Source organism: Anthonomus grandis, chromosome 8 (genome assembly GCF_022605725.1).
Source record: "Anthonomus grandis grandis chromosome 8, icAntGran1.3, whole genome shotgun sequence".
Classification (NCBI taxonomy): Eukaryota; Metazoa; Arthropoda; class Insecta; order Coleoptera; family Curculionidae; genus Anthonomus; species Anthonomus grandis.
In genome coordinates this window covers 28,711,746-28,732,600 of record NC_065553.1, presented here as the reverse complement: position 1 = coordinate 28,732,600, position 20,855 = coordinate 28,711,746, and the positions used below count along the sequence as shown (strand labels likewise).

General features: G+C 32.6%; 1 protein-coding gene across 1 annotated transcript in view; it reads left to right on the top strand.

Annotated features, from left to right (window-relative positions):
• LOC126739391 (low-density lipoprotein receptor-related protein 2) overlaps positions 1-20,855 on the top strand; it is a 392,746-nt gene that overhangs the window by 105,358 nt on the left and 266,533 nt on the right. The window contains exons 2-3 of the mRNA XM_050445052.1: positions 14,474-14,602; positions 14,695-14,826. Of these exons, the coding sequence (XP_050301009.1) occupies positions 14,474-14,602; positions 14,695-14,826 (261 nt within the window). The remainder of the gene's footprint in view (positions 1-14,473; positions 14,603-14,694; positions 14,827-20,855) is intronic.

Below are 20,855 nucleotides of genomic sequence, written 5' to 3'. Positions count from 1 at the left end.
TTCAAAATAATTTTATGTTAAGTTAATACATTTTTTAAGTCGATATTTTTTATGTTTAATATGTATACATACATATACATATTATTATACTCATACTTATGAGAGTCTTTTCCTTAGTTAAGGCTTAATATAAATTAAAACTCATCAATATGAAAATTAGTATATTTTAAATGTAAAAATCAGAAACCAAAAATACGTAATACAAATACAGAAATTAAAAGCTAAGTGTGTTTATTGTAAGTACATAAAACTTTTAATAAGATTTTTCGGGCAACAGGAGAATACCTTTATTACTTAAGACTAATATAGCTACATATATTTAGAGTTATTACCGGAGGATTACTAAGTAAGTATAGGTAGTAAGCATTAGAAAAAACTATTGTATACCTTTAATTTAAAAATAAGGTAAATAGATTTAGCTTATTTTAATAATTCTACGTTCCTTAAGTTTTGCCCAGGAGCTAATTAGCTCTGTAAAATCTATCGTTTCTGCTAATTTTTTCTTACATTTTACTAATATTAAGTCATTTATTCTATCGTCATAAATGGTTGTTCTAAATAAATTTTTAACAATCTTAAGTTGACTGAAAAATCTTTCATTTGAAGCAGTTCCGTAACCAGCAGTGACAATGAATTGGATGATATCAGTTGCTAGTTTTAACATTTTATATTTTGTTGTTAAAATTTGTATTACATCTTGAAGATATGAAGCTTGAGAACACGCAGTAAATAAAACCTCTAATTTAGAATGTAGATAATATACATCCGGTTTAGGTAAGTTTGGAGGAATCATATCAACTAATGCCTCTACATCTTTAATCAATAATTGATGTGTGGATAAAGGGAAATTAAAGATTTTGAAAAAGGGTGATAAATCGAAAACAATATCTTCAATTGATGCCCTAATTTTGTTTACAAAAGTATCCATAACGCTTTTAAATTCTTTCCTATAAAATGTGTACAAGTCAAAATCTGCTTGGGTTTGATTATTTTCATCTAACCATTTGGGTATTAATCTTCGCCTATAATATTTCTTAAAATCGTCTTCAGCGTTTATGCCTACCTTAGAAGCAATTTCTTTAGCAGCTGTCATTAAATTATTTAGTTCAAGTGGGTCTTCAGTAATTTTTTAAAGTATTTCTGTCGTACTCTCCATAACGTTTTTGCAATCAATTATATTTATGTCAGGGGTTTTCATTATTTCTGTTAAATTTTATACATAATGTGTTTCATTTAAGTTTCATACATTTAAGTTTGGGAAAGCTTATTCAATACTTCCAGTATTTTTTCGTATGAGATATGAACTGCTTTAATGCTTTCAGCACGATTGGTCCATCTAGATAAATTTTTTAATTTAAGTTTATTTTCTACCTCCTGTAGACTTTGCATTAATGAATGATTTCGTTTAGTGCTAGGTGTAAAAAATACATAGAGCTCTTCCAAATAATTAAATAGTTCCCTAACAAATGAGCTAGCATTGCAACAGTGTTCAACAGCTGTATTAATGCGGTGATCCTGACAAGGAACAAGTGGAACTGAGTGCTGAACGAGATCCACAATTTATTGTTGAGCGCCGTTATACTGCCCTGACATAACAGCCGCAAAATCATACGACTGAAACGACAATTTATTAATATTAATACCATTAGAATTAAGTGAATTTAAAATCTCATCAGCAATAGCACTACCTGTTTTGCCTTTCGGTTCTATTAAGTCCAGTAATCTTTCATGTGGGTTGCAATTTTCATCCACAGTTCGCACTACTATACAGGGTGTTTTAGAACTATGGGATCAAACTTCTGGGGGTTGTTCAGTGCAACAGTAGAATCCATTTGAGTATAGGAACCCATGTCCGGAAATATGTCACTATACGCCACTACGGCCCTAAGACGCGTTTAAATTTAGAAAAAATATTAATTACCTAAATAGGATCTGACGCATTTATTTTTACCTTTTGTATATGATACCATCACAACAATTGTTCAAAATGTCTTCCTCCAACCTCAAATTACCGATTTAAACGCCGCACATGATTTCGGCAGACTACACTAAAAATTTGATCCTCGTTTTGAATGATTTCAAATGCTGCTGTTATTCGTCCAATTAAGTCTAGCTCTGATTCTACTGGAGTTTCGTAGACTAAAGACTTTACATGTCCCCACAAGAAAAAATCGAGCGACGTTAAATCGGGTGGCCTAGGAGGCCAAGAAACTACTCCACCTCTGGCAATCCATCGACAAAATTGAACTCTAGGATGATAATCGGCTGCAGTCATACCTTGAACTTTCTGGAAGTGGTAAGGATGGAGTTGTTGCTCGTGTAGTACCCGCCAGACAGAAGCGTTACTCGTATTCATATTCTTAGCGACGTCACGTGTGCTATTTGATGATTCATCGGCAACTCGCTGAAGCACCTCTTCTTCAAATTCGACCGTTCTTACGGTTCGAGCAACACCAGTCTCATGCATCTTGGTCTTAAACATGCCTGTCTCAGCGAGCCGCCGATGAACCGCAATAAACTTTTTGTATTCAGGATGCTGTCGTTCGGGATAACGTTCATGATACAACCGCGATGCTACTCGTGCATTGCAGTTTGTTGCTCCGTATGCCATATGCATATCCGCCAATTCTTGATTGGTAAAGTTTTCTATTAGCAATAAATGTTTAAGAATTGTAAGCTATAAAATTTTTAAACATGACATTGAGAATTGACATTGATAAGCGTTGATTTTAAACAATTATTGTTATGGTATCATGTATAAAAGAAAAAAATAAATGCAGCTGATCCTATTTCGGTAATTAATGTTTTTTATAAATTTTAACGCGTCTTAGGGCCGTAGTGGTGTAGTGACACATTTCCGGATATGGGTTCCTATACTCAAATGAATTCTTCTGTTGCACTGAACAACCCCAAGAAGTTTGATCCCATAGTTCTGAAACACCCTGTAGAGAGTCGTTCAGTGTGTTAATAATCTGAAGTTGTATCGACCATATTTGTAAAAAAATTAAATTTTTCAATTTCCAAAAAAGCTTTTGCAAGAAAACTAATAAATTTATTTTGAGATTGTGGAGATAAATATGTAACTTTGTTAGGACGCAGTTTTGTATTTTCTATCCATTTTTTTATAATAGTTAATGGGAGGGAGCATCCCCGGGCTCTGGTTTCAAAAAGGAAACTTAGCGAAGTCGTAGTTTTCTCTCGTCGAATTTAAAACAGTACATGAATAAAAACGTAGATATCATAGTTAAAGGGCGATTACGTAGAAGAGAGACTACATTTAATAAAATATAGTAAAATATATAACGTGGAACAAACCGATAGACTAGAAAAATTTACTATTAGCTGTACAAACTACAGAGAATATGTGTGTTTATGGTTGATATTGATAAACAAAATACTACTTCTAATACACAATCTCTGGTCACAAATTCAGAAGTATAAAAATAATTATAAGGGATTAGATCTTTATCCTCATTAAGAATGGTTTTTCGATTTTTGAATATTCCTGAAAATGAAATTCGTTCGATATATTATATTCTTTGTTTGCAAGCATTCCTATAGCAAAAACTCTGAAATATCTGAACTTTCGGAAAGTTATGGTTTTAATATTATATGATAAATAAGTAAATTAACAAAACTTTTCATGTTACCAAATATTTTTCAATAGAACAATTCGCATGAATAACTTGAGGGTACAGCCTGTCTTCCTTTCAAGCCGAGCTCTTTATAAACATTCATTCCACAATATATTCCAATACTTTTTACGAGTTTGGTTAAGATATATAGGTTGATGATGTGTTAATCGTATTGGACAAAAATAAATACAATATTGATCATTTTTTTTATAAGAACTTATTAAATGTTTTGCGTCCAATTAATTTACTTTCGAACAAGAAACAAATAACCAACTTCCATTCTTAGATTAGGTTAAAATTTGATATTTATAGAAAAGAAAGATATACTTTTAGATACATAACTTAGAATGCTAACTATTTTTTTCAACATAAAATGGCTAGCATACATTTCTTAGTACATGATTTAGTCTCATTTCCCCTAAATAGTAACAGATTTAATAAAGAAAAAGAAACAATTAAAACAATTGCTGGGATCAATGGTTAGGATGATAGGATTATTGATAATTTGATTAGAAGACATAAAGTTATTCTTAAAATAGTATTTATTTTTGAAATGTGGTATAGTTACCACACTTCAAAAAAATAAAAGTTATATGGAATAAGTAAACTTTCGTTGCAAAACCATATTAGCCGACCAGACAATTAAAAATTAATAGAGCCAGATACTTTACTGGATCTTTGAGTGTGGGTATTTGCCCTGTGCTCTGGAAACAGAGCTACATTACACTTATATTAATTAACAATGATCGTTCTGATGTCGTTAATTATGTTAACTATAGAGCTATATCCAAAATGTCTCTTATACCGAAAATTTTGGAATCCCTTATTACTAAAGCTCTAACATCCCAAATTAATCATATGTTGATTCAGAAACAATACAGATTTATTAGGTTTAAGTCAACTACATCTCAACTATTGGAATTTCAATCTACTGTGCTAGGAGCCCTGGAGAGTCATTATCAAATGGATACAATATACACTGACTTCTCGAAGGCTTTCGACCAGGTAAATCATTCTATTTTAATTCACAATTTTGAAGTAATGGAATTTGGTGGTGCTCTACTCAATTGGTTGGGCAGTTACATTACAGGATGAACCCAAGTAGTAAAGCTGAAGAATGCCTTATCTAGAGAGATAACTGTTCATTCTGGTGTTCCTCAAGGTGGACACTTGTCTCCATTTCTGTTTAATTGTTTCATAAATGATCTGTATGCCGATGATTTGAAGATTTTTACAAAGGTCAATTCTATTAATGACTGCTTTAAGCTTCAGCAGGATTTTACATCATTTTGGAAAATTGAATAAATTAAAGGTTGATATAAATAAGTGTAAATCAATAAATTTTTACCGCATAAGGAATCCAATTTTATTCCCATATGAGATTGGCAGTATTATTCTCGAAAGACCACAAGAGATAAAGGATCTTGACGTCATCTTAGATCAAAAGGTTGCACTTGCTTCTCATGTTGCTCAGATATCCAACAGAGCTATGAAATTGCTTGGTTTTGTATTGAGATCCCTCAAATGCTTTAATAAAGCTTCAAATCTGTGTACACTACCGCTCAAAAGTATTTGCCCACATATGACTGTTTTAAAGTTATAACTAAAAATAATAAACCCATCAGTTATTCTTATGAAACAGATTATTTATAACAAAATGAATATAAACAATACATTTTTCAATTAATTAAATTTAACAAAATCAAATTTTGGATTCATCTACATGTCCGCCTCGATTTTTAATAATAGCTTCATAGAGTTTCGGTATTCTTCTAATTAATTTGTCCAAAGTTTCCTGAGATATCTTGTGCCACTCTTCTTGGATGATCCTCCACAAGTCTTCTTTTGATGTGGGGCATGATTTTCGCACTTGTCTATCCAGTTCATCCCACAGTAATTCGATAGGATTGAGGTCCGGTGATTGTGGGGGCCATACCATAACTTTCAGATTATTTCAAGATGTTGCCTTTGTAATTGACCTAAATATTGCTTGCACAATTTCGACGTGTGCTTGGCGTCATTGTCATGTTGAAAGATGAAGTTTTCCCCAATTATTCGAGTACCAGAAGGAAGTACATTGTCACTTTAAATTGTTTTGTAACCCTCTTTTCGAAGAATTCCCTCTATTCTAATTAGATCGCCCACTGCAGATCCTCCGAAACAACCCCACACCATCACCGAACTACCACCGTGTTTAATTGAAGCCACCGTACAGTTCTCAGCGACCCTTTCATTGGCATAACGGCGAACAAAAACTTGCCTCTCCGTTCCAAAAACCTCGAATTTTGACTCGTCACTCCAGAGAACTTTCTTCCAGTCATCAATAGTCCATTCTTTATGTGATTGGGCCCACTCAAGTCTTTTCTTCTTATTAACATCCTTCAGTAGCCGTTTTTTCTACAGCTAAACGTCCTTTAAAACAAGCATTTTAAAGTCGCCGTTTTACTGTCGAAACACTGACCGCTTTTTTACGCTCCTTGTTGATTTTTGCTGTGATTTTTGCTGTAAGGGGCGTCAGGTATAAGGCGTCTATTGCGTTTGCTTGTAATTATAATATTTAAATCCTCCTTTGAACTTGTTGCCTTTGGCCTTCCCGATCGAGGTTTGTTGCTAATAGTCCCTTCTCTGGTGAATTTCCTAACATTATAATCGAAAGTCCGCCTTGAAATTCCCAAATCCGTCAAATTTCGACGGTTAGTCTTTCCAGCCTTATGAAGTATAATGATAATACCTTTTGTTTCTACCGATAACTCTTGTTTTAGCCATTTTAAAGAATGTTGAAAAACCAGCAAAGGAACGGCGACAATCGTCAATAAGCAAGCGAAATTATTTACCAATATTACACAAAATCAATTCTTGAAAAATAAACACCTTTAAACGTTTCAAATTTCATCGGAAACGAGCTGTAAATAGATTAGTTTTTTAGAAGTGCATATTTTCACTACACTATTTTTAAATACTCAGTGTTTTTCAACGAACCATAGTTGATAGGTATGCTGTTTAAGCATATGTATATGCAATTTACAAAAGAGATACAATCTAAATATAGATATAAAGATTTTTGTATCTAATTTAAAATATTAAAAAGAATACATGGTGGGCAAATACTTTTGAGCGGTAGTGTATGTCATTAGGGATGTCTATTGTGCTATTGCAAGATCTGATGTATTGGAGTATGCTAGTACTGTGTGGTCACCATTCTATCAGTGCCACATCGATCTTCTGAAAAGGGTTCAAAGACGATTCCTAAGATTTATCGCTTACAAGTTGAACATTCCTGTTGATAATATTAATTATGATGACCTCTATGTGTTACTAAAACTCCCTAAATTAAACGACAGACGAACTTATGTAGATTTATGTACTTTATTTAAATTCCTGAATGGTATGATCAATTCTCCTAATCTCCTTGCGCCAGCTTTAAGTTTCATGTACCTGTTAGGAGAAATAGATGAGGTAATATTTGGAACACAACCTCTTGATCGAATGTGTAGACTGGCCAATGATCCAATGACCCAAGGAAATTGATATCTTTCGTATGCCCTTTTTGCAGTTTAGGTCACAAATAAAAAGATTGATAATTTAAATTTAAGTATATTTTTGTTTTTTTGCCGGAGACAGTTTGTAGTACATTTGAAGATTGTTGTTGTCAAAAATAGCTTGTGATTTAATTTTAATTTATATTTCTATTGTACTATACCTAAAGATTATTTATAACTTTTCTAATGTATGTAAAATACTAAGATTTGTATTTTATATTTAAATTTTGTAAATGGGAATTCCGGCAATACACTTTATTTATTTATTAAAAAATCAAAAAACTGATTTTAAAGTTTGAGACTGTAAAGTTTAGTTAGTGTTTAAGTTTTGTTCAGTCATGCTTCATTAGATTTTCGTTTAATTTCAATTAATCTTCTCTCAAAGATGCTAACATAGTTAGTAAATACGTAGTACGAGAATGAAATAAAGAGTTTTGTGATTTCATTAATTACCTGATGTAAAAGCAGCCTTAGGATTCGGACTAATACGAACTAAAAGCCTTTTTCTGATCCTAAATTTAATTCAAATATTTTTAAAACTATTGCTTTTTGTTTGAAGGGCTATAATGTTTTTAGGTGACCTTAGTAACGATCTGTTGTACCGTACGTTATAGCCTTTAAATCGTGTATCACATTCCCCAGGCCTTTTTTAACTTTTTAACCTTTAACACCCTGTATATTAAAAATATTGCTTACATCACTATTATATTGTTTATGTTTTATACGTATCAATTACGATATCCTCTTATATCAAACCAAACCAATTAATCCTGACTACTGCAGTCATAATCATAATCATCAAAATCGCCAATTGCTGTGCGAATGGTACAAGCAGGTACCCGCAACGTCGCGTTTTAGGTACCATTTTTCTAGACAAACATTCATGTGTATCCGCAACGTTTGCGAATTTACCAAATAAGTATGTCGAAACGGTGTATGTAGGTTCCAATTGAAATAATTGATTAATACATATTACTGAGAACGGTTTGAATTGGTACCACAACACGACTAGAACCATTGTCTTCGTTATTAAATCGCTGAGAATAATGGGCTTATTATTGTGGAATGCAAATAGTTTAATCAATATACTTTGTTATCAATAGATGTGTAATATTTGGCACATGTAACGACTAAGATAACCTTGGAAATTCCATATGGAAAATAAAATGACTATGATAATTGTCTTATCCATCATGGCGCCCGTTACATATTTTAAAATTATCATTTTTACCTGTCGTAAGTCACAATTAAAAAAAATTGTAGGACGGAAAGGAGCAAAAAATGCATATTTGAATCGTTCAACCCAATATATCGATTGTGTGACTAAACCGTGTACAACCGTTTAAATTTTCCATAAAATATAATGGCGCTACAAGAACAACAAAACAACGTGCCGCCCGCTATATGCAACGTAGGTGCTTTGAACCGCGCCGCGCAAATATATAACGAAAAACGCTCTTTGATATTCAAATTCGGAAAAGCTCCACATGACCGCGTAGACTTTAATTCCGACTGTGGAAAGCATGAATTATGGATTACTCGGATAACGGGCGCATATAGTAAGGCTAAATTTAAAACAAAATGTTTGAAATGTTTATTATTAATAAACATATAGTGTACCTATATATACCTGGTATAATGATGAGGTTGCCCGATCAAACGGTGGTTAAAGATTCACAAGCTATAGTTGATCCATTTTTCTTATTCTTTGGGAACACTTTAATAATATCGACTAGTATCGAGCATTCTTTGACTTTACTTTGACTGATAACTTACCTCTTTTAGACATATTCCGATTTTCTTTCTCTAAAGGTGGTTTCGGTTGGTAAAACACTCAAGAATAAATTAACCTCTGGGGTCGAAGAAATTCCTCTAGCTTGTGTGTGTTCTGACCGATCCATTGACTCATATATATAACTTAATTCTATCTACATAGCAATCCAAACAGCATCATACGTCCTAGGTACGTAATTTTTATGTCATTTTTATGTCTAAACGTCCATTGTTATAAAATGAACGTATTTAATACGCACTTTTTGATACGTAGTTAGTACGTATATTAGAAATGTCCCGCAAACGTACATAAATGTACATATGAATACTTACTATAAAAAGTTTAAGCTCCTATACAATATACAACATAAAAAAAACTAATTAATTTTGAATACTCAAAACTATATGTTAGGAAAGAATTTTATTAAATATTAGGTATTCGTATTTTTAAATACTTCTAAGTTCTACTTTCAATACTTCTAATTTCAACAAATCAGTAAAAGTGCTCACTTTTACTGATTTTGTTATTCAGTCTTTTGAAGAGGTGCGTCGCCAAGCGGAACATAGGAAAACCCATGTAAATTTTAAGGGAGTCAATTATTGGCTTCCCTGTAGTGTTCCCTTGTGCAAAGTTTCAAAAAATTTTAATAAGCGAATCTTGAATTATTCAATTAAATATATTTGCAAAATTAGCAAATTTTCGGTTCAGGTAAAACCAAACGGGCACCAGTAAAATGAATATTGTCATTGATGCGAGGAAAAGTGTCAATAAATCAGTGACAGTCGATATTTGAAAAAAAGTATGAATTATTCAATCGACGAAAAAATAGCCATAATTAAGTGGCATTATGCGGGAAACAGTTTTAGAGCAGTATCTGAAATGTTTTCAGTTTATTTCCCCACCAAGCCAAAAAAAAAAACATTTCTTGTATTCGGCTGTACGTCAGATTTGACAAAGCCTTATAACAAATTGTTTTCTGGTGGCTGGTGTCTGGTTTTACCTGAACCGAAAATTTGGTAATTTTGCAATTAAATTTAATTAAATAATTCAAGATTAGCTTATTAAAAGTTTTTGAAACCTTGCACGAGGGTTTGCCAGATTGGTCTCATCAAAAAGTTATCTTACATTTTTTCTGTAAAATTTACAGGGAAGCCAATAATTGACCCTCTTAAAATTTACATGGGATTTCCTATGTTCGCTCGGCGACGCACCACCCGGTATATCCTATAAGGGGTTTTGACCACTTTCTACTATTAAACCGTTTCAGTCTACATCTATTAATGTGATAACAGTTAAGATCAACAAATTGTCACAAGATATGGGACAAACATATACAATACCTAATAGGAAAAATAAAACATAAATAAAACATTTCGTTACCACATTTTATTTCTTTAAAAAATGTATTGATAATATCCCAAACAAGTATATTTTGCATTGTTCCAACCTCGTGTAACATAGGGATTTGCAGGATGGGGTGTATTGAGATATATAACAGGGTGGTCCATTTAACTTGAGACATCGCAATATCTCGAAAACTAAACATGTATTTAAAAAATGTTTCATGTGAAGTTTGAATGGTTTCCAGGGGGCCATAAAATGACGTCATTGGTTTGACCTTGAGTAGACGTTTTCAAAGTCAAATGAAGGTCAACTTTACTTTTTTGCATAGAAACCTCTATTTTTTTTATGGTATCTGATTTAGCGTTAAAAAATAAGTAACTTTTATCTAACACTTTTTTACATGCGATCTCTCCTTTTCAAGATATTAATTCTTGATTATTTTAGGAATTTTTTCCTTGACAATGACTTTAGAAACAGGAATAGCTTTGGTTTAGCAATTCTTCAATATTATTGTGATAAGGCATTGTTTGTAAACAAATACTGATGAATAAGGTAAATGAGAGATTATTATGGTTCACAATATTCGTTCAGTTATCAAGTATTTGACTATTTTGTTGAGTGACTATGGAATGCCTAAGAATAAATGAAAAAGTTGAAATGGTCCTTATCTATGGTGAATTTGAATGGAATATTAATAGAGCCATTGAACTGTATACCATGCGACAACTTCCATCGCGAGCATAATTTTATCGTGTAGTGAACCACTTTATAGAAGATGGAAGAGTGAGAACGATAAATTGATTACGAAAGAGAAGCATTACCAGTCAAAATAATGAAATTGCCGTCTTAGCTGCAGTTTCTGCTGTAATAATCCTGGAGTCAGTTCTCAAGAAATTGGTCTCTTCTGCTTTTGGAATCTCCAAAACAAGTGTCCTGAGAATTTTGAAACATCACAAGTTTCATCCGTATCACTTGTCGTTACATCAAGAGCTTCACTGGAATGATTTCCAAAATCGAGTGTTGTTTTGTGAATGGGCCCAAAATCAGTTGCATGAAAATAACAATTTCTTTCTGCGCGTCTTATTCTCCAATGAAGCTTCATTTACAAACTATGGTGTAGTTAATCGTCATAACATGCATTATTGGGCCGTTGAAAATCTCAGGTGGTTTCGAGTGATAGAACATCAGCGGCCATGGTCTGTGAATGTCTCGTGTGGCATCATCAATGATAAAGTCATAGGACCTTATTTTATTGATGGTGTCCCTACAGGCCAAAAATACCGTAATTTTTTGCTGGAGATTATACCAGTATTTTTGGAAGATGTGTGTTTTGAAGTGAGACTAAATATATGGTACCAGCATGATGGTTGTACTGCACATTATTCGCGCGTTGCGCGCCAAGTGTTGGATCGAGACTTCAATGGACGTTGGATAGGTCGCGGTGGAGCAGTCCACTGGCCGCCACGGTCACCTGATTTGACGCCCTTAGATTTTTTTCTATGGGGTTATTTGAAGGAGATCGTATATCGCGATCCACCAACGACTCCCGAAAATATGAAGCTGTGAATCACGGAGGTTTGCGGGCAGATAACTCCACAGATCTCTGTATTCTGTTCATCGATCGTTTAGAAAGCGAGTCGAAAACTATATAGAAGTGGAAGGTCAACACTTTGAACATTTATTAAAATAATTTTCTGACTTTTTTTGTTTCAATTTCTTTTATTTGAACTTTGTACGTTTTATTTTCAAGTTTTTGATTCCGTTGATAATATAATTCTATCATAAGATACTTTCACTCCTTTTAATAGATCATCAGATACTACCTACAAGGGCAAATGTCATTGTCAAAGAAAAAAATCGTAAAAGAATCAAGAATTAATATCTTGAAAAGTAGAGGTCGCATGTAAAAGAGTGTCGAATGAAAGTTACTTATTTTTTAACTCAAAATCAGATACTATTAAAAAAATAGAGGTTTTTATGCAAAAAAGTAAAGTTGACCTTCATTTGACCTTGAAGACGTCCACTTAAGGTCAAACCACTGACGTCAGTTTATGGTCCCCTGAATACCATTTAAACTTCACATGAAACATTTTCTGGATACATGTTTAGTTTTCGAGATATTGCGATGTCTCCAGTTAAATGGACCACCCTGTATATACCTAAATAATCTTGAAACAATTCAGAAATGGCTTATAAAAATTATGTAAAATAAAAAAATATAAGACGTATTATACTCTGAATCAAAAATAAGCGATATTAGACAATTGTACTTTCAGCAATATTATTAATGTATATAAGCCGTCAACAGATCACTTTAATAATATAGAAACACAACGCAAGACTTCAACACTATATATAATTTTTATACAAGATTACCTAAAAGATTGTATTTATAATAAATGTTTTAAACTTAACCTTAAAAATTGGTTCTATACAGAAAACAGAGACACAGTGCATAACTTATTTAAAATTACTATTTGAATGACCTGCAGGTACCTGTAGTCATTCAAATAGTAATTTTACATGTACTATTAGTAATAATCGGTATAACTGTGAAAATTATTGTGATATTTAATATTTATATAGTGACATTTAACCCAATAAGAGCAATACCCGAAGTGACCGCTACGATAAAGATTTCAATACCAGATTTTTTCTAGCTTGAGTTTGTAGAGCTCCAAGTAATTCGTAGGTACGGTAAAAAAAATGTGCTACGCTCGAACTGTGTTAAAAAACCAAGCAGATTCAGTTTAACTTTCAAAAATCTGGAGTTCTCTCTTGGAACGATCATTCAAATATTCTTCTGAAAATAATACTTTTACACTGCATTAACTCTGAAAAGACAAAGACGAATTCATTTAAATGAAGATAAGGGAAAACACTTTTAAGATCCGTAGATCATAATTCAAATTTATTCAATACATCTGTTGAAAAATTTACCTAAACGTTGTAAACATTTTTTCCAAATCTCTGCATGCGCACTGGATGCACTTAGTGTTGATGTTTAAAGCTGACAACAACGGTATGATTTTTTGACACCTGTCAGTTAGTAAAAATATTTGTGAGAAACTCAATTTTTTGAATAAGACTGGCAACGCCGAGATGTTTATTTGCATTTAGACCCTCGTCAATCGACGTTATACTTTGACATTTCGGGTGGTTTGACATAATATGTGCTTGGAGGAACTTGGAAATGATCCAAACCCATTTAAAAAGACAATTTAAGAGAATCTTACTTAAAAATTGTTTTATTTTAAAACTAGCAACACCGAGGTGATTTGACAATTGTTACCATCACTTGCTCTGTTTGGAGTTGAAATTTAATTTAATTTTCTGTTATTTTACTTATAATATTCCATGAGCTATATTTAAAACAAAATTATTTATTTAGTCAAAATACTTGGGAGAAAATAATTTTCATGCATAAAGCTGGCAACACCGAAATAGGTATTAGAATTAAGACACTGGTGTAAAGTTATTGTCAAATTTTGACATTTTCAGTTGCTCTGAAATTTGCCCAGAAATTATGCTGAAGATTTCGCTAATTCGGCTGTCTAAATTATTTCCAACGGGTAGCCCCTAAGCGCATGTGTAATTTGACATTGAAAGTTCAGATCTGTTATTAATGGGTTTTGGCGGGAAATTTAAACTGTTTTTGCTCAAAACTCGGTATTTTTTGGCATAAATTTAACCAAACGAGAATTTTATCGTAATATAAATTGTATATTATTTATGACAAATATGAATACAGAGCTGTGTCCATAATAAGTTATTTATTATATAATTATAGGTTTAATTCACCCCGTTATTTCATTCGCCAAATTATTAACGATTCGATGTTATTAAATTACCCCACATAAATTATTACGTATAACTAAAAAAAAACTTATGAAACAGCTATATTATATTGTATATTTATCTCCACTATATATTCATATAAATTTCAAAATATTCCCTCTCAAACTAATATTAAACTTTTTAATAACTTTTAATAAAAAACCCCATATACTTTTATTTCATATTTATATATGGAATTCTGAATATTGCGTACAACAATAAGCATGGAATTTCCACTATTTCCATAAAAAAACATGTTTTGGTGATAAATTTATATGACTGTTATAGTAATAAAAATATTATTAATAATGTACTCATTAATAAAATTTTATTATTTCTTGCAGGCGATCCCACCGGTGTGATATGCCCTCCAGGAATGTTCAAGTGCCCAGAGGGCAAGTGTATACCCTCACAATGGGTGTGCAACTACCAGAAAGACTGTGAAAAGGGAGAGGATGAGTTCCAACAGTGTAGTACGTATATATATGTTAAATATTTAATAAAGAAACCTTTAATGACTAATAATTTGGTTAACTGAATCTAAGGGATCATTTTCGTGTTTTAGCTCCTCCAGACTGCGAACAAGGCGAGCTGACCTGTAGACAATATATCTTTAATAAGACATACTGTATTCCTCCTCACTACAGATGTGATATGAATGTAGATTGTATAGATGGATCAGACGAATCGGAATGCAGTAAGTATCTAATTATATATATCAGCTACTTTAGCACAAACCAATTACTTAATGGCATTAACATCATCTAGTTAGTCGCTTAAAAGAAAAATTACATCAATTTTCCAACCCTTAACCACAAAATTCTCTTATTTGACTTTAATCCCTTCTTTCCTTTAAAGTTCTCTCGCGCGTAAAATCTAGGCGCTCATTACAGAAAAGGGATGTTTTACTTTCAAATCGTCTTTTTTTATTTTTAAACTCTGTTCTTTCTTAGTATCGTTTCTCGGACCAAAAATGGGTTAAAACCGTTTTAAGGTTTACTCGTCGGTAACTCTGATACGTAATTTTCTTCGTGTGTAATTTTTTCTTCGTGGTAATCTTCAGGTTGTAATTGAAAAATACGATATATAACATCGAATAATCTGTTTGGACTGTCAATTTTTTTAAAAGAGTTAACAATAATTAAAAAATATATATAAAGTAATGGATTTTTTTCTAATAGATAAGTTAATTGAAACAACTCAATACTCAACTGTCAACCTTCCCTGAAGCGTATCTCAAAAACGATTAGCGTAACAAAAAATCATACGAAATATTCTTTTAGTTCTCTACAATATTTATCATATTCCTTAATATTATCCGATTATTATTAACTGAGATATTTATATAAAACTTGTGTTAAGCAGTTTTATTTATACAGTGCAACTCAAAAGTTGTCTAAATTCATTTAAAATTCAGGGGTTTGTTCGAAAAAAAACGCTCGGACCCGTCGATTTTTATTTCAAGTTGCGCATTTTTGTACGTGAAGTTGATATATGCAGAATTGCTCAAAAATAAATTACGACCATCAACTACATTTTTTTCAAATAAAAGCACCTTTTTTTATTTCATCTTTAAAATTCGCATGGAATTCTACGTATGTTACATGCATCATATCCTAAAGTCACAGTTATCGAAAAAAACACGATTCATGTAACAAATAAAAAAAGAAGAAAAATTAAGTTAAATGTTCAAAATGGTTGCCATTCACGGCTTGACAATATCCAAGGCGATCAATAAAATCTCGTTGCACATTTTCAATCATTTCCGGAGTTATGGCGCGCACTTCTCTGCGAATTCTCTCTTTCAAGTCGTCTAGATTATTTGGCCTATTAACACATACCTTCGACTTTAGGTATCCCCACAAAAAAAAGTCCATTGGAGTTAGGTCAGGCGACCTAGCAGGCCATTCGATGGGTCCTCTCCTTCCTATCCACCGATTGGGAAAGGTTTTATCCAAAAATGTACGCACAATGGCAGCATAGTGCGGAGGAGCGCCATCTTGCTGGAAAATTAGTTCTTCGTCAGGATAGTCTGGGTCCAATGGATTTGTAAATAAAGCTAATAATGCTGAAACTAATTCAAATTGAAGAAAATCGAAATACATGTGTCCCGTTAAAGTCTGTTCAAAGAAAAAGGGGCCTATTACTCTTCCGCGCACTATTCCACACCACACATTTAGTTTTTGAGGGTACTGGGTGTCTACCTCCATCATCTAATGCGGATTTTCTGTTGCCCAATATCAACAATTTTGTCTGTTCACACTACCATTCAAACAGAACGTGGCTTCATCGTAAAAAATAATATTTGTTACTAAATTATTATTTAGATTGCACATGTTTTGTAAGCGTTCACAAAACTCATTTCGCCTATCGAAGTCGTCATCAAATAACTCTTGCACAGGAATAACTTTGTAGGGGTGATATTTGTGCTTTTTAACTATTTGGTGAACTATAGATTTCGCCATGTGTAAATTTGCCCCATTCTGCGACAGAGGACTGCATGGATTTTCTTCCAAAGAAAGCAAAACGTCAAGTTGTTCATTTTTATCTCGAGCAGGACGACCAGATTTCGGCAGATCTCTAACATGACCGAATTCTCTAAATTTTAAGCCTCTATTCTACTCACCACCTTTTGACATATCGGAGGACGATCAGGATGGATTTCATTAAATAATTGAGTAGCTTCTCTTTGAGTACGTGTTCTGTTACCAAACCCAACCATGCACAGAATTTCTATTTTTTCTCATTCCGTTAACTTTACCATTGTGAAAACCGCAACTTTGCTTGTACACTTCACACTTGACAATATCTGTTTGGCGTACAACTGTCATACAGTTTCTATGAAAATACACGGTCACCAGCCAACAATAAAAAAACACGAATGAATGGAATTTTTTCTGTATAAAAATTCTCAGAGATAAGGTGACTCGTAAGGTGAACTTCAATAATAATGTTTGGTCGTCTTTTTTTCGATAACTGTTGACTTTAGGTATAGGACAGGTATATGATGCATGAAACATACGTAGAATTTCACGCGAAATTCAAAAATGAAATAAAAAAAGGTGCTTTCATTTGAAAAAATTAAGTTGATGGTCGTAATTTATTTTTGAGCAACCCTGTATATACAAACTTCACGTACAAAAATGCGCAACTTGAAATAAAAGTCGACGGGTCCGACCGTTTTTTTTTTTCGAAGACACTCCTGAATTTTAAATGACATTAGACATAACTTTTGGGATGCACTGTATTTATGGAAAATGTTGAATCTGAAATTATTAATACATCTGAAATAAAATCTAAAATATGGTGGCGATATATTGATGATATTTTTTCAATATGTCACCATAACGAAATAGATCTTATAGATAAATTTTTTAAAACTCCAAAGAATTGAGAGGCTGATGAAGGCTGATGTTTGATGGTGGCTCCTTTTCTTGATATTTTAATTTAAAAAGATTTACAAAATTTTCAAACTAGAATTTACCGTAAACCAACTCATACTAATAGATATCCTAATTTTAATTCTAATCATCCAATAATAATAAAAAAGGAGTGGTAAAAAGTTATTATTATTTATTTATTATTATTTATTTATTAAAAATATCTTTACACAAAATAATTGTCCCAAAGAATTTTTGGAAAATTGCTTTAAAGAGTTTAATAATCCACGTATAAAATTGAATCAACCAATTTTCACGCCAAATCCTATTTTACCTTTTATTTCAGGTTTTTCTGAAAAGATAAAAACTATTGCTAAAAAATTTAACATAAGAACTATTTCTAAATTGCAAAACATATTACAATATTTATTAACAAAAACTAAACCTTTCAATGAAAATGAATTTAATAAAAATTTAATATATAAAATTCTTTGCACTTGTGGTAAATTTTACATAAGTGAAACCTGTAGACCATTACCAAAAAGAATTAATGAACATAAATCTTACATAAAAAAACAATGATTTTCAAAAATCCCAAATTACACAACATCCATTCGGCAATAACCATAGAATAAACTGGAGTGCTTCCTCAATTTTAGCAACGGAACCAATTTCAAAATTACGTTCAATATTAATCAAAGTGTATTTATAATGTTAAATGAAGATAAATGATTAGCTACTTGTTCGGGTACTATTAATAATATATGGATTCCTTTGCTAAAAAGAGAAGTAAAACAGGGAATTCTCAAAATTAATTAATAATTTATAATATATGATATTATATATCTTGCGCTGGGCTTCACCCGATAAAACCTGTTCATTTTGGCTAGACAAATTAATGTAACTCTAAGTTTAAATCTAATTAATTTTCATAAACTCAATTATTTTATAAAGTTACTGGTGGCGTGTCAAATAAATAGATGTTCAAGTGGCAGAAGGGTGTTTCACTAATCAATTCTAAAACCAGATAAAGGTGGACAAAAAATTCGTTGAAAAAAATTCACTCTGTTCATGGTGTGCAAATAATCCGTTCAAGTCAACCAAGCTTTAAAATCACTGTTCGATAAAGAATCAAAATCTACCGAGGTTCATCTTTTATTTTATACAACATCTCTAGAGCATATAAATAATAAATGTATTTAAATTTTCTTGACTACAAGAGAAACTCTTCCTATCAGTTACGACAATATCTGCTGGATATTCTACAAAAATATACATTTCGTTTTCCTTTTTTTAATAATACTTTATTGGAATAAAGGGATTTTTTGGTTGCAAATGCAACAAAGCGAGCAAAAAGCGATCGGAAAATTGAAAAGTAGAAAAACGAGGTAGCAAATTTACCGACTACGCCGGGAATATCTAAGATCGAAATTTCTTTGTGAAATCTAGGCGATTTTCATCTTCCACGGTCTGATATCTAGCTGCGTAAAACCTCGTATTTTTATTTATTAGAACCGGCTGGATAATGGGGATATAAAAGAATTTACTGGGAACGAGGAGGCATTGGGCTTCGTTGCGGTTTGTTTCCGCTCTGATTGTTTTACGTGTCTTACAATAATAATGAGAAAACTGAACGTCGTAAAGTTTCCGGTTAGTGGAAATGACGTTCCGGAAATAAATAATAAAATCCGGAAAAATGTTCTTATTATTGAGGAGTTTATCTCAAGATTTTGCTGCTCTCTCGAAACTGTGTTGGAAACAATTTATTCCTAAGAATTATTTCGAAGAAAGAAAAAACTATACATCGATATTGAAAACTTTATATTGTCTGCAGTCTTTTCAAAATAAACGGGAAAAGCTATATGTTGCCTTCTATAAAATTGATGCGTCTTTCAGGACATTTGGCTCTTTTATAGATAAAATAGCGGAATATAAGGGTGCATTATAGGGCGATGGATCATTCGTCTAGGGGATGTTCTTTTTAACTCAGTAACTTTCTTTGAGGAATAGTTATTTATTTGTCTAAATGTAATAAAAATAGGATTTTACTTATTTGTGTTATACAGTTTTTAGATATATGGTAAAACGAATAAATTCTTATGTGAACTGGAAAATTACATGTCGAATATCCAATATTCTGTTAAAATTTAAAAAATAAAAATGTTTATCTCTTATTATATTATATTACCGAAAAAACAACATTCAATTTGTCATCAATAGTTTTACTCAAAAGACGACCCACTTCGTTTTAAGTCAGTTAAAGTGCCTTAAAACTTAATAATAACTGATATGTCATTTGTAATTTTTGTCATTCTATGATATAAATTTGTAAACTAAAGCAATGAGAATAAACTAAGCTTCTTGAAGAGGTTTACAATGTGTAGGTTAAACCTTAGTATATGATCAATGTGTGCTGTCAAGAACCTGCCCCTACTGCTACTACTATATATTAGGTCACTGCCTGGTAACCAGGTATTATATTAGATTTGATTAAAATAAGGGTGAAGTGAAACTGCGTCCTATAAGATCTATTGTGTGGCCCTTCCTAATTGCTACTTGACGTTAGCCTCAAGTCAAAGTACTTCGTACAATCCTATTGCTTTGATAAAGGCTAGTAATTGTAACGGCTTTAGTGACGGGATGATTTCTTCTAAAACTTCATAGCTGCCAAGATGTATAGCACGATTTTTGGCAACGGCTTCGTATGCAGTTACTAGGTGTTCTGGGGTCTGCTCCTCTTCCCCGCAGTATCTCCATTCACTAGTCTGTTCTAGTTTTAGTTTCCTACGGTGTTCTCGAAGGTGATCATGCCCCGTTAAAAAACCTGTAAGAATACGTAGTATAGCTTTAGTTAAACTTGCTAAAAGCTTTAGATCTTTTTGGGTTAATGATTCCAAGGAACATTTTGGATTGCCTCAACCCCGGATGATCATCCCAGAGGTGTTCTCTGAGTTGCTTCTCCATTTTTGGAAGCCCATACAGGTAAGTAACTCTTGCCTTTGCCGCAGAAAGGTTCTGGTCCCACAAACTGAGAGCCGGAACCCTTTGTTGCCAAAATGTTGGCTTCCTCGTTACCCTGCACGCCTGTGTGACCAGGTACCCAAAACATTGTGACTTTATTTCTCTTTACGAGCTCATTGAGTTTCCCTAAACAGTCTCTTACCATTTTAGAACTGATGACATGTGAGGTCAGTGCTGCTATGGCCGCTTGACTGTCGGTGAAGATGGCGATGTCCTGCTTGAGATAGTGCCTCTCCAGGATTAATTGAGAAAATCCATTTTATACGGTGTATTTCCGCTTGAAAGACGCTAGTGTATTTACCCAGCGACTCTGAGTATTTGGTGC